General features: G+C 30.6%; 1 protein-coding gene and 1 long non-coding RNA gene across 15 annotated transcripts; both read right to left on the bottom strand.

Annotated features, from left to right (window-relative positions):
- Positions 1 to 10: 10 nt before the first annotated feature.
- On the bottom strand, positions 11 to 6,532 carry LOC100646142 (glycine receptor subunit alpha-1). Of its 8 annotated transcripts, none has more exons than XM_048406761.1 (10): positions 6,389 to 6,532; positions 5,061 to 5,131; positions 4,682 to 4,716; positions 4,392 to 4,491; positions 3,806 to 3,960; positions 3,076 to 3,231; positions 2,123 to 2,263; positions 1,798 to 2,027; positions 919 to 1,056; positions 11 to 436 (listed from the first exon to the last, which is right to left on the bottom strand). In XM_048406761.1, the coding sequence occupies exons 3-10, from the start codon at positions 4,683 to 4,685 to the stop codon at positions 182 to 184; spliced, it is 1,179 nt and encodes a 392-aa protein (XP_048262718.1). In that variant the 5' UTR covers positions 4,686 to 4,716; positions 5,061 to 5,131; positions 6,389 to 6,532; the 3' UTR covers positions 11 to 181. The 8 variants fall into 8 exon arrangements, with proteins under 8 accessions (XP_048262718.1, XP_012164796.1, XP_020719077.1 ...); XM_012309406.3 differs by lacking the exon at positions 6,389 to 6,532 and adding an exon at positions 5,339 to 5,497 and having other exon boundaries at positions 4,705 to 4,716; XM_020863418.2 differs by lacking the exon at positions 6,389 to 6,532 and adding an exon at positions 5,339 to 5,404.
- Positions 6,533 to 7,165: 633 nt separating this feature from the next.
- On the bottom strand, positions 7,166 to 14,076 carry LOC125385326. 7 transcript variants are annotated; one of them, XR_007224435.1, is made up of 5 exons: positions 13,943 to 14,076; positions 10,480 to 13,616; positions 10,224 to 10,373; positions 9,754 to 10,158; positions 7,166 to 8,707 (listed from the first exon to the last, which is right to left on the bottom strand). It is a non-coding gene; the product is annotated as an uncharacterized LOC125385326 (long non-coding RNA). The 7 variants fall into 7 exon arrangements; XR_007224432.1 differs by having other exon boundaries at positions 9,754 to 9,858; positions 10,025 to 10,158; positions 10,480 to 14,014; XR_007224431.1 differs by having other exon boundaries at positions 10,480 to 11,997; positions 12,071 to 14,014.
- Positions 14,077 to 14,116: the final 40 nt, after the last annotated feature.

Raw genomic sequence — 14,116 nt, 5'->3', positions numbered from 1 at the left:
AAATAACATGTATTTTAAAAAATACATCGTCTATTTACTTTCATATATTTCTAGTACAGTATATCTATATAGTAGTTTCCAGTCCTAAGGTATTATAATTATGAAAAACTATGTAATACGTGATAATTTCGCTAATAATAATTTATAGATTTTTATTTAATTATATTATGTATCTATAGCATTACGTTGCCTTCTTAAATAAGAGTATCGGCCAATACAAAATGACGAACAGCATAAATAGTATAGGAAAACCTATTCTACTATAATTGTCAATTTTTTGTGACCGTGTTTTGCATACACGTATCATTGGATATTCAGTGTCTAGCCACGCATTTTGTAGAAGATGTTTGCTACCAGCTCTTTTATTTCTTGCTTTTGGTATATATGTTGAGTCATAATCCCAAATACTTTGACCCTTTTCCATGGCAACTATACGCTAAAAATAATGCGGAACTTATTAGATATATAATTTTGTATGCTTTTATTATTAGTTATCCAATACAAATTTTCTAATGTTTTTTTGCTGTATTTTATCTAACGTATTACTTGGCGCATTTATTGAATCTCTTGTTAACCATTAATCCGCAGACTTCTTTGATTGATTAATAGTATTGACCTTGCACAACGCACGCATCTATATAAGGTGTTAAATAACTAAGAATCTAAGCAAGGCCGGGACTTAATGCAATATAAAATTGGATAAATATTAAAAATATTTAGGTTTCGAGAAATAGTTAGAGATATATTATTTAATATAATGGCGTATTAATAACATACAATGGTATAGGGATAAGCAGATAGAAGAATTAAATGATATAGTAACGTATAGGGATAATAAATTAATTTCCATTTAGTATTGAAAAAATTTGGTACTCTAACTTGTATTTATGACAATAATGTCAAAATTGTTATACGAACTGTTGAGTAATGTCGGGACATTGACGATTGTAGATCATATTCCAACTGGTACTGCAAATCGAGTACTTTTACAACAACGAATTCACCGAGAGCAGCAAATACAAACATCATGCAGCCTGCCATCCAAACATCTAGTGCCTAAACGCATAAAGATACGTTACCACAATGTTTATCGGTCAATGTTTTGATATATTAATAAATCTTTGAATTATTTTGCTATCTAGAAAACTAGAGGTATTAACATCAGAATAATTTACATAAACATTGAAATAGTTTAATATATATTTGGTATCATATGTACCAAGATCGGTTTAGATTATGTGTTCAGACACAGAATGTGTCGTAATGGAATGGTTCCGTTCAGACGAAGATATAGAATTGATATTATCAGTTCATATCCGATAATGTCAGATATAAAAACAATACATACTTCTCCATCTCATACAATAGCTATCATTTGATAATTTCAAAAGATTTCCACCGTATAGCATTATTACGTAACAAAGATGATAAGGAAAGAAAACGTCACTGTGCTATTCACAAATAAAAATGTAGTGAAGAAGTATTAGGTATTGTTCAAAGAACTAATGGATGACGTAGATGATATGAAAATTCCATTAGAAACCAAGTTACAAGTAAGACTGTCCGAACAGAATGTCCTTATTATCATGTTCGCCTAAACATATCCTGACAAACTCAGAAATGTACTTTGTAAAACAAAACATTATTTTTGAGATGGTCAATGAGAATTTTTGTATGTTTCTATGAATATAAAGTATACCCCACCAGAAAAAAGAGAACAAGTGTAAAGAAGGAATAAGAAGAATTATACGATTGAACGATTAGTAGTAATACTCTTTGAATTATATCGGAACATACTTTCACGTAAGCAACTGGCGGAATATCGCTTTTCAGACCAGTAAACATAGTAACCAAGGTCAGCATACTGGTTACTAAAAGAGCCACACGACCAGGGATCGCATCTAAGCCCAACCAGAAGCTAAACCAAGATAACATCACAACCAACGTGGATGGTGCGAAAGTTTGTATCAGATGATGACCAATTTGCCTTTCGAATCGGAAGAACACTACCAGTCGTGAAAAATTTCCTGTAAATTATAATATACATGAAATATATAATATGAAATATATATATATATATATGTCCGGGTATCACCGTTCTACATCGAAACAAAAATCGTACCACTTTTTTCGAGCATATAATCAACAGTTTCTTCAGCAACCACCGGCTTCCCGATATCATATTGTAAAAGCTTCAGTTCTGGGTTCACCGTGACTGCGCCCAATCCCCATCTTAAGCGTAACTTCTGTTTGTGATAGGAAACTATCGCGAGTAATGCAGTTTTTCAAGTTAAAGTAGTGAATATGTTGAGTTTTGGGATTATAGAAATGGACGGTGGTCGGATTGAAATGGATTAGAATATTACAAGAGCCCATAGTATGAGATTACAAGGTCGTTTCAATATTTAAGATTTGAATATTTGAACATTCTCATTTTAATAATTTAATATTTAAATATGAACTTATACGATTGACTATTTGTTGATACCAAATAATAAATAATAAAATAAAATTAATGAAATTAAACAATGCGTGTTTAAATAATAAAATTAGACAAAGTTTTAAGGGATTAATTGGTAATGAATATAAATATAAAGAAGCATGGCATATTAATAAGAAGATTAAATTAAGAAGCAGGTGTTTCTACATCAACAGTATATATACGCATTAGATCTTAAATGATTCCATTCCGTTCCATTCTGCATTGAAATTTTAGATATAAATTGCAATAATTTGTTTCGACAATGATCTATCGCTAACTGCTGCAAGACTTCTGTGACGTTCTAGAGTCTAGAGCTGCATACAAGGTGTACCAATAAATTTATTCATCTACATTCACATCATTTGTGCTATTTTTAGAGATATGAAGAAACTTGCCAGTAACAATTTTCTACATGTTTCAGAAATATGATTAAATCGCGGATATTCGTGTAAATTTTTATTTTTATCGTTACAATTAAAAGAACAGTCTGACTAAGTATGATTAAAGCGAAGAACGATTAATTGAAAAAAATAATAAAAATGCAGGAATGTGACATATCCTGTTAGCGAGTCTTGTTCCGTTATTGAACTTACAACTTTCTATGTAGATAGGGCATATTTGAATATCCATTGGGTAGAGTTGAAATTCCATTTGGCAGGCGATGATGGCATGCATCCGTGCTGAATACTTGACCGTTTTGTTTCTGTACAACGTAACAGATGAGAATTTGTGATTTAACGCCGCAATTTCTGAAAAAGAAAATGATTTTAATTCATTATTAGATACTTCAAAGTTATTACAAAGTTTCATGGTCATCTCAAGACTACTGTAAGATCAAACATGTTTTAGACAAAAACATATTAAAGTCATTATGAAAGTACATTTCGATTACTTGAAGATCATTTCAAGGCTACTTCAAGGTTATTCAGAATTTTACGGATCATTAACGCGTATAATATCCATATCAGGTAGATTGTTATCGGTTTTTCGATGAATGCCAGATTCAATACGAATACTTATTATTAGATAAGCAGTGAAAGATATAATAAATGATTAATAAAAGACTTCAACAGAGTATTAGAAAGTTTAGTCAATATAGATAGGAAATAGTTGTTCATTTATCATCCTTGTGCTACATTGTATCAAATATCAGTCTTATTCCTTTCAATTTTATAATATTGTGAACTTTCATTTGTAGTAGAACTGGAAGTGCAATGTTATTATCTATACGTGCAGTTAGTAACGTTTTACAAATTTTAATCTAACATTATTTGCGCGTGTCTTTATGTGATCCATATATATAGCATTTATTACAAAAATTACCAGAGACTTTCGCGTTTAAGAAGTAAAGATCTGGCTGCCATAAACTGTCGAAGAATTCAGGAGGCAGTGTCACGTAATCGTCGCCCTCCTCGAAAATCTCGTCCGGCATATCAAGTCGAGATTCGATCCAACTCTGACGAACGAACATGTCTACCCTATTTGATGTAATTTGATGTAATTCTGTTATTTCTGTGGCAACTGTTGAATACGTAACATGTAATTATTTGAAATAGTAAAACACAAATAGATAATATATTGACTGGAAGTTATTCAATATATGTATTATACAATATTATATTCCCAACATAAAAATATTTATTATGTAGGAGTAAAGGATAGCTATTTATTAATTAATTCGGTTGTTATAAAAAAGGATCGCAACTCAAAAAAGCTTACTAACTAAATAATATGTATTAAGTTATTAGTGCCATGATAGTAAATTATATTTAGTAAAACAAAATCAATTAAAATAGGTCGAATCTATCTACTGAAATATTATTTACACATTTTTTAACATACTTTAGCGTGAAAAACACGTGCATATCAATCAGTAGCATGATTTCATTAACATACCATCTCCACTCACCGGAAATCCATATCCTCTACATTTATTGAATTGATATCAGCTACAAAGATATTGAAGTCCACTACCACTGGAAAACCTTGTTTCGATGGAGGCCTGATCTCTGCGTTGTTTTTTCGCATTTAACCCATGTTGATTAGCGTACAATTACACGTACAATCATACAAACCGTGCATATACAAGGTGCCCTATTTAGCGTGACCAAAATAACTTTTCAAAAAATATGATCTTTAATAATCAAAATGGGACACCTTGGATAGTGGCTATTATATCTAAAAAGTATTCACACATACCCATGTCTTTCAATGAAACGTACTTTGATTCAGGTCTGCATTTCATTTCCACGACACCAGATTTTTGTAATTGCATAAAAGTACGTTTAGGTTAGTAGGAAACATATATTTAGGCCTACTTAATCAGTGTATGTTACAATTACATAAGTACGGAAATATCAAAATAAATAGCAACAGAATACAAATAGTTTCACTACTCACTATACGTATACATGGTACTTTCAAAAAATTTAAAATTCTAATACTATGTATACGTATAATCGTGACATAAGCTAATGGTTCGTTCGAAAATATATATATATATATATATATATGTGGAATGCATTTTTCCTATATATATTATTCAAGGAAAAGATATTTCATTGAATTGTTGACTAACCTTTCACGTAATACTCCGGTAGAACTATCCTCGACTTTAATGTGGAGTTTTTCGTGTCATCGGTCAAGAAGCTATGAAAACATTTGGTAACATTATACAAGAATTTATACAAATATTTGCAATATTTTGGAAAATATACGAGAAAAAGTATACGAAAGAATATACAAAATGTGAAATATTTCGTACGATGAAGCATAATACATTTCGAAAGTTGCAAACTTATTATTTTTTAATTAATATTTTAGCGAGAGACAGTGGGCTTTATTTAGTTATAATACCTCGCACTAGAACGCACTTCCGCGAAAAGTTTCAAACATGAATAAAAAAGTACTGTTAGGATCGTGTTCTTCATCCTAAGATTTCGACAACTGTCGATGCATTTTGATCAGTCATTCTACCAGTTACGACGCGTTCCAATTAACCTATTACAATGGCAGTTACACGCAATCTATTTCAATTGCAAATGTTGTCGAATATCTTCAGTACAATGTAGTAGTTATTACCTTCTTTTCTAGTTGCGCAACGATCCTGCGAAAAAGGTTACACAGTCACCGAGATGTTGTTAAACACAGTGATATTGTTCCTAAATAATTGCTTCTTAAAATATCGAATTAACATGATCCATTTTTTCAGGATAATCTATTTTATTTAATGAAACTTTTCTCTTATGAAAAAAAAAGATACGAATTCTCTTGAGATTCTTCATTCGGAAAGTCATTCTAAAAAGAATTGTGATTATAGAACTGTAATTATATTATATTATATTTTTATTAATGATTATAATTACTTCATTCTTTTATATCATTATTTCATATAAAAATTCTGGAATAAGGGAATAAATTCATTGATCACTACTATAGTATGTATTTGGAACAATTTTCATTAAGGTTATGGTATATTAGTAAAAAGCTTAAGAGCGAAGGGATCCAATAAAAAGGCTTTTTGCTATCGCAAATCTCGATTTTTGGAACGTCTATTTGTCCAGATGAGCGATCGGGTGGTTACAAAGTATGGATGCTTAGGATGCCAATAACGTACTTTGTTAGATTAAGTTAAGTTTAGGTCAATTATTTTCTAAGTAGAAATTTTGTGATAGTCACAGCACCTTTAGTTGAGTTTCTTAAAAACTTAGTATAAAGCTTCTTTATGACTTTAGGTATCGATACAATGACGATTAGATTAGACATTGTACTGATATAAAAGCAAGATTTTTACAAAAGAGCAAAAAATTCCATAAGAAAATAGGCGACCAAAGTATCAACTTTCTTTTATCTTATCTTTTTTTGATTTTCCCTTTATCTCATTTTAATTTAGCAATTGATACTTACGGATTTCCAAATTTATCAAGTGACTTGAGCGCCACTGTTTTTTGGTATGAAAATTTGTTTTACGAAACTATTTTGTAACGCTGTTAAAAAGAAAAAGGAAGAAGGACAAAGGAGAAAAGATGAGAAGTTGTAATCATCCGAGATCTAACTTCGTGAACTTAACACTATGGCTTGCGAACAAGTTCGTGCCTAGATGTAGATACAGTGGAGGTCAGATCAGAGGACAGATTTGTATGATCATGCTTAAGCGAGATATTGAGAAAATTCTACATATGTATGTGATGCAGATCTTGTAGTGACGTGTACTAGAAGCGCTGTCACACGTTATTTCTTCTTATATATACAGGGTGTTTCAACAGATTTGTATACAAGTTCTATTAAAAGTAGAAAAAAATAATAGAATGAATAGTACATATATAATAATATCATAAACATGACAAGTATTTAACATAACAACATAGTAAGATCTCAATTACAGCGCTAATGAAATTTCATAATATTTCATATGACACATATAATACATATATTTATATAAAGCATCTATATGTGTAAATTATTTGGTGTGTCATTGTATATACTTCGTCTCTAATTAAATGCATAGATGAAGAAGACTGAATTAACGGATTCCTATTTACCGACGCATATGCATATGGTTCTATGCCTATGGTGTCTGATTAGAGTACACAATCATAGAGGGCAGTGATGGCGCAATTAAGAATTGACTGCAAAAAAATATGAAATTTAAAACATTTTTTCATTTATTCAACATTTATTAAGAATACAGCCAGGAACAAATCACAATTAATTTGTTATTGTCAAATATATTCATGGTAGTACATATATAAGTTACTTCTTATTTATTATCTATAAATCTCTAAATCGATAAATCGATTGGTAAATAAAGATAAAATCCATATCTAATATTACGTAATTTCATTGTTTGTATAAATCAAACAATGAAAATTTACGCATTAGTTTATTGATTGCGATTAGATTATGGCAATTCTCTTTTCAACGATAGAGAATGTAAGTAATTGATTATATTAACAACTAATAAAATTCGACATTATACAAATAAAGAAGAATTCTTTTAATCCACAAAATTCATTAAGTCAAATCAAATAAAATTCAAATCTCTTCGATATATAAATCAAAATTTAGCAATTTTGTCAAAGAGACATTGTTCTCTTTGTAACAATTTTATTCATTTTTTTTAATTGTTTAATTAGTATATGGACTAAAAGCTCTTCTCCATATAATTTCAATTCCGTTCAGGCAATATAAAAACTCAATCCATCATTCAAGATGCCCATATCCCATTAAAGCATCTTTCTACATTTCCGTAAGTCTCAATAAGTTGTTCCTAAGTCTAAACGAAATTAGATCAGGGGAGTTCCCAGTGGTAATTTAGAATGTTGTTGCAGACAGGTTTCTGAATCGAACAACTTGCCTTTATGCTCAGATAAGACGTAAAATATATGTATACCAGCATAGCCAAGAGAAGGAAAAGAAAAAAGAAGAGAGAGTGAGTGGTACTGCTAAACAGACGCCAGAAGAGAGCCCGAGATTCCAATCTCTCGACTTCTCTCTGGAATTCCCCATCCCCAGAAACTGACTGCTATAAGAAGACAACGGTACTAGACATCACAGTGATGTAAAATATGACTTCGTAATGTAGGAACATGTAAAGTTTGCATAATTGTTATTATCGTACACATCGATATCACATATCAATGTTAGGTCAAATTAAAAATAGTAAAAGTCAAATTAAAAATGAGTTTTAGAAATTTTTGTCGAAGACGAATGTTTTAGAAGTTTTGGAGACTATGAGAATTTAATGTTAACGAATCGGGTAATGCATATTTTATTCGATGAGCTAAAGATTTTTAATTTTAGAAATTAAAAAATTCGAAAAGTTGAAAATTGAGAAATTGAAAAACTTCAAAATTCGGAAATTTGGAAATTTGAAAGTTTAAGAATTCGGAAATTTGAAATTTTGAAAATTCGAAAAGTTGGAAATTTAAAAAATTGAAAAATTCAAAGAGTCAAAAAAGAGCCCGAGATTCCGATATTCTAACTTCTCCGTGGAATTTCCCCTTCTCCAGGATATGATATTTACGAGAAGGAAACGACACCAGCATCCACATGCACTATGATTAGACATTACAGTAGTCTAAAACTTGACCTCGATCAGCGACCTCGATGAGTCTTCCTCTTGTCCACCTTTCCCTGATTTCTTTTCGTAGTTCGATTTAACTTGATCTACCGTTTGGATGTAAACTAAGCTTAAACGATGTATCCCAGTCAATTACATGATCTCTGTAATTTAACTTAATATTAGTATCCCGTAGAGATAAGAACATAGTGAAAATTTGTGAAAAGTATAGTAGCAATTGCACGAAGTAATTGTAATGATTTTGTATAAAGATGTATAGATAAATAGTATTATTTAATAATATTTAATGTACTTAAATAATTCTGAAATTATACCCATAGTGTCATTAATAAAAATTTAGATAATGAAGCATTATATATTTCGAATATTCGAAATAACGCAGATTCGAGACAATCAAATAATCAAATTTTTGGAATAGCGAAGCTATTTATATTATATTTCACACAAGAAAATAATCCGTGGCCATAAAAAATTACAAAGCAAAAACCATCGCCTATATAGAAAATTACACTTAACAGCAAGGGAGTCAATAACCTACATAAAAGGAACATAATATACATATAATTTCCTAGAAACTATTTGAAAGTCGTGTTTCGTGACGTGAACAACTATCGTTGACAAACGAAAATCATCGGTCACTTCCGCACACCATCTAGGGAACACTATACGTTAATTGATGTTAAAAGTTCTCTTTCTGTGGAACCTTCACAGATAGCATAATATTAAGTCATTTGCTCCACAATTATTATCCTTCCTATCGATTTTGAGTAACTAAACTTTATTATTTTCCAGTTTTTTAACCAATTGGAATAGCCATTGATCTAATAATAAAGCTGTATCGCATGTATATAAATCCGTATCGATTCAGATCCAAATTTTTAATAACTATCTCATACTTGCTTACTATGTATGCGGATCATTGTCGTCTGATAAATTATTTTCTCATTTATATCAAACTGTCGAGAATAACATCAACCGTATTGAAGGTAAATTTAAACGAATAAGTTTGTAGTAAATTTGTAAACAAGCTCACCATTCAATACATCGAAATTCATTTAAAAAGAATAGAGATTTTTGTCTCTTTTTAAAGTTATAAACATTAGCTATAAGATTTATAAACCTTGCATCGGAACTGCGCTTTCTCGTGTCCACTACGTACAACCGACGTAGGTAATCAAGAGTTTATTACCTTAAACGTTAAGTGACTTCAGTTGAAGAAATCCAATCAAATTGATTGTGAGTTAGTGGAACGAGACAGTCAGCGCGAACCATCTTGAATCGATTCTTCCGTTAACTGCAAAAATAATCTTTTATTTTGAGACCTACTAATTTAGAAATTTAGAGTTAACACTTTTGCATAAATTTACACAATTTAGAATATCTGCATAATATTTCAGATACACTTTAGAACATTTACATAGTCGTCACATTATATATCTAAAATTTAATTCCATACGAACCTACGAATATAAACATAGCATTTGTAAAAGTAAAAGTTTTCTATGTTCAAACCAAATTTATGAATATAAAATTCTTAGAAGTATCAACCAATTTAAATGACAACAACCGCTCCAAAATCATACATACAGGTTTCCTGAAACATATCACATTAATCTAAATAGTTGCGTAAAACAAATTTACAACAGACAATATATTTACTCAATTTCCCCTAGAAAACATATTTCAAGCAACAGTGTAGGCGGAAGCACAAACAGCGACTGGGTACACGACAAAAAGCCTCAACAACGCAACATGGCTAGAAAGTCACGGTTGTGTGACCGTTGAGCTTGTCCCATTTACGCTTCTCTCCTCAAACATAAAAGTCACACGTTTAAACACCTATACACGCTTCTATATTTTTCATTCTCATGGAAATATCAACGCCGTCAGCTGGCGTCGATATTTTTATACGTACCTAGTACTCGTAGCCAGAAGTTGCATTGGTTTATCGGTAACGCGCCTGTGGTGAAATCTCGTTGCTCGCAAAAAGACAGCTACTATAGTTTCCTATCCGTTCTAGCGATAATTTAAGAATGTTTTCGTGCGCCTTGCTGTCGTTATTAATTATGGAGAGTGCAGCATTTCTTTTATGCTTGAATGCTTCGGCGTTTTGTAACATTCTGTAAGACGTCGATGTAACAGAATATATTGTTTCAGGTATAAGGAAATGCGTCTGTTCCAGGGCCATGTAAGGTTTGAGCGATTATTGCTAGAAAAAGTTAAGAATGTACGTGGTGTACTTGAGGAACTTCCACTGGAGAGGCGTGTTTTCTTTCTGTAGTCTTAAACAATGTAAATTTAGAAGTAAAAAGGCTTAGAACTTTGAAAATTTGAAAGTTAAGCAATTTTTAAATTTGAAAATTCGAAACCTTGCACACATAAGTCTATCTTTTTTTAAATAATCTTAGTTCAATTTAACATATTATTTGGTATATTATAAAAAAGCTAATAATAACTTAAATAATCAAGAAATCTTAAATGTGTGCTACTGGAATAGTATTAATGCGAAATATCTTTCAACATCGTTGCTATGTAATTTCTCTGACATATGCACAAATCACTGAGCGGGACGTGCTGTAGATTCGCGAGCACTTTCTCTACCACAGATGTAATGTTATCGTTGCTCTCTAATAAAAATTTATATTCTTCCTTAATTATAAACATAAATTGCTCACAATCTACTAATTAAAATAACGCATAAATTTTCTATCTTTAATAAAACTTATTTTCGTTTTATTGTGCACATTCAAATTACATATATTGTATATGTGTACTTTATTTTAATGACTGGTCAAGACAACAATTTAGTTAGTTAGATTATGTTCTTTTTACGCGAGTATCGTTAATTATAACTTAAGAAAAATGGTGAATTACATATGAGGTACATCATCCAGCGAAGTCAGCTAAAATAATTCATTGAGTTTTTAATGTTGTAAATTTTTTAATTTTTAAATTTATATGTCTATCTTTTCAAAGGAACTCCTTCTGTTAGCAAGATGTTGCAATTCAATCGGGACAGCAACGGAATACAATTCAATCGGACAAGAACAGAATCTCATTAGGAACGTCTAATATAACTGTATACAATATAGCTATCAGTATACGGCAAACTTTTACATACGTATAGTTCGAGAAAGCGTAATGTAATCCCTAATTTTTCTTTGTATCAGATGCTAGCTCCTCTTGTTGTATGTAAATCCGACTCCTATCGATTTGAATCACTTTTTAACATTATACCTTTCAATACTTGAATTATTTTATTTTGTGTAATCATCTAACTCATTTCATTTATAATCCTTTCTCTCCTTGATATTTTTTCCGTAACTATTTTTTCTTCCATCGAGATATTTAAATATTTATGATAATATGATGCACTATTCCTTTTTAAATCATGGGAATTTCCTTTTGTGTCTTTTATTCATGCAGTGGGCTTCTGTAGAGTATTCATTATTCCACATATTAACAATACATGAACCATTTACATTTTTCAGTAATATTGTATTTACCTAACTTTTATGCATTATTTCACTGCTTGATCGTTAATGGGTTAAACCGAAAGTTAACAACATGTCCCTCATGTCATATTATTGGTATCGTGAGAACAATCGTGTCTATTTTACACTTGCACCCGAAGAGGTCTGCCCTGAAGAAGTAGACTGTTATGTCTATGAAATGTCGACGCAAAGTGCAAGTTCAAATTACAAGTGCAAGTGCAACTTATCACCGCGGAAGCTTGAAATCTAAAATGTCCTTAATGTTTAAACCTTTACATTCAAAAACAAATAATTCTGTAATTTTTATTTAAGTCTATAAGAAATAAAAGTACCTATCAGCTTTTTTCCTGATGTTATGACTGCCATTGTGTTTCCTGATTTTTAAACTGTCATACAGTAAACTTCTTGCCACATAGTTTCCCGCGGAATAAAAAGCATGGTGTTCTCTAGAATGTGCCAATTATCGTAGAAATCGTGTCGAGTTCGAACAACCAATCAGAACCGAAATAGAAAAAAGCGAGGTCTAAAGGACGACTAATCAGGAAGCGGATATGCGTTAATTAATTTTTACGAGTGAATACATATTTGCGAACAATTATTTGTCAAATGTGATTTCTTTACTTTCGTTCTTTGACGTCATAATATGTATTTTCTATATCCATCAAGCTTACGTGATACGAAAAACGTAGATAACTTTATGTTTCTGTATGAGCTGATTTATCGAATGGGTACAATTTTTATTATGCGGCACGAACTTTAAATAAATTATATATGAATTCGAATTCAAGAAGAGTATTATTAATGAGGTTACATTTAATAGTAATTCCTTAGAATTCACTAATATTGTGTCTAAAATATTGTTATCCATCTTTCTCTATTAATTGATTACTTAATCTTTTTATTATAGCAAAATTGGTAAATTGTTATCACTGATATTTTAATTAATTTTAATGTTTGCACGTAGTCCACCAAATATATATAATAATTGTTTATAATATACATGTAAGAATAGATTCAGAGTAATTACTAACGTATAATTTTTGATAATTCAATTAATTTAAAAACAATTACACATACGTTCCGTACAATACTTTCACGCGAATTTCTACTTAGCGTGTACCACTAGTTGCACACATTATGATAATATGTATTATATAACTTAAAACAAGAATATTATCGGTGGTGTATACTTATAGGTGGCACGAAACGTATTAAAGATTACATTAGTTTGAAAAATTTATAAAGCCCATTATAATGTACGAAATAAATAAAGAAACCAAGAAAGTGTGTAAAATACATATTCAAAATTACTATTATAACATAAATATAATTTTACAAAGGAGAACAATAGTACCGGTAAATACAGGTCCAAAATCCAGTCCAGAGTCCGAAGTCCAAAGAATAATGAATGATTATTACTATTTGTTGAATACACAAAAACGGTTGACATCATCACTTCGTAAATTCATTCAAAAACTAATCCTAAACGAATTTATTTTAATTCCAATGACACAATAAAGGAACGATGAGGAGCGCCAGATCCCGGGTTTAAACGAAACTGTACATACATACACATATATTTCATTGAATATCCTATAGCATTAAATGTACATGAACAATAAAACGACTATGCATATTGTAAATATCAAATGTATCTAAAACACTGAACTACTTTCATAAGAATCTACGGTGATCATTTGCACGAAAATTTCGTTCTATACATCTATGTGGTAATACATAGTAAGGATATATCTTATATCCATATTGGTTATAATTGATTACGAATATACGAATGAAGAGCATACATCATAAGAACTAATAAGAAGTATACAGTGGACTGTAACTGTGAATTATCCAATTGTTCACTTCCTTTATTGCACGAACCTCGATATTTAGACGTTTCTTCAATTCTGTTTTGTACAACAATCGACGTTCTATTGTACATATTTGATTGTTCTAACATATTCATCAAAATATGGTTTTTCAGAATATGTATCCATTGTAACCAAACGGTATCCTACGTTCGTCCTAATATCCTATACAATACGACGTGAGCTC

The sequence above is a fragment of the Bombus terrestris genome, chromosome 6 (assembly GCF_910591885.1).
Source record: "Bombus terrestris chromosome 6, iyBomTerr1.2, whole genome shotgun sequence".
NCBI classification, from domain to species: domain Eukaryota; kingdom Metazoa; phylum Arthropoda; class Insecta; order Hymenoptera; family Apidae; genus Bombus; species Bombus terrestris.
This window is presented reverse-complemented; position numbering and strand designations above follow the sequence as displayed.

Coding starts and splice junctions, on each gene's coding strand:
- LOC100646142 (XM_012309406.3), bottom strand. CDS start 5,412: ATGAAGAACACGATCCTAACAGTACTTTTTTATTCATGTTTGAAACTT. Junction 2,264..3,075: donor CCCTATCTACATAGAAAGTT/GTAAGTTCAATA, acceptor TACTCGCGATAG/TTTCCTATCACAAACAGAAG. Junction 437..918: donor TGTCCCGACATTACTCAACA/GTTCGTATAACA, acceptor CATTATTTTTAG/CGTATAGTTGCCATGGAAAA.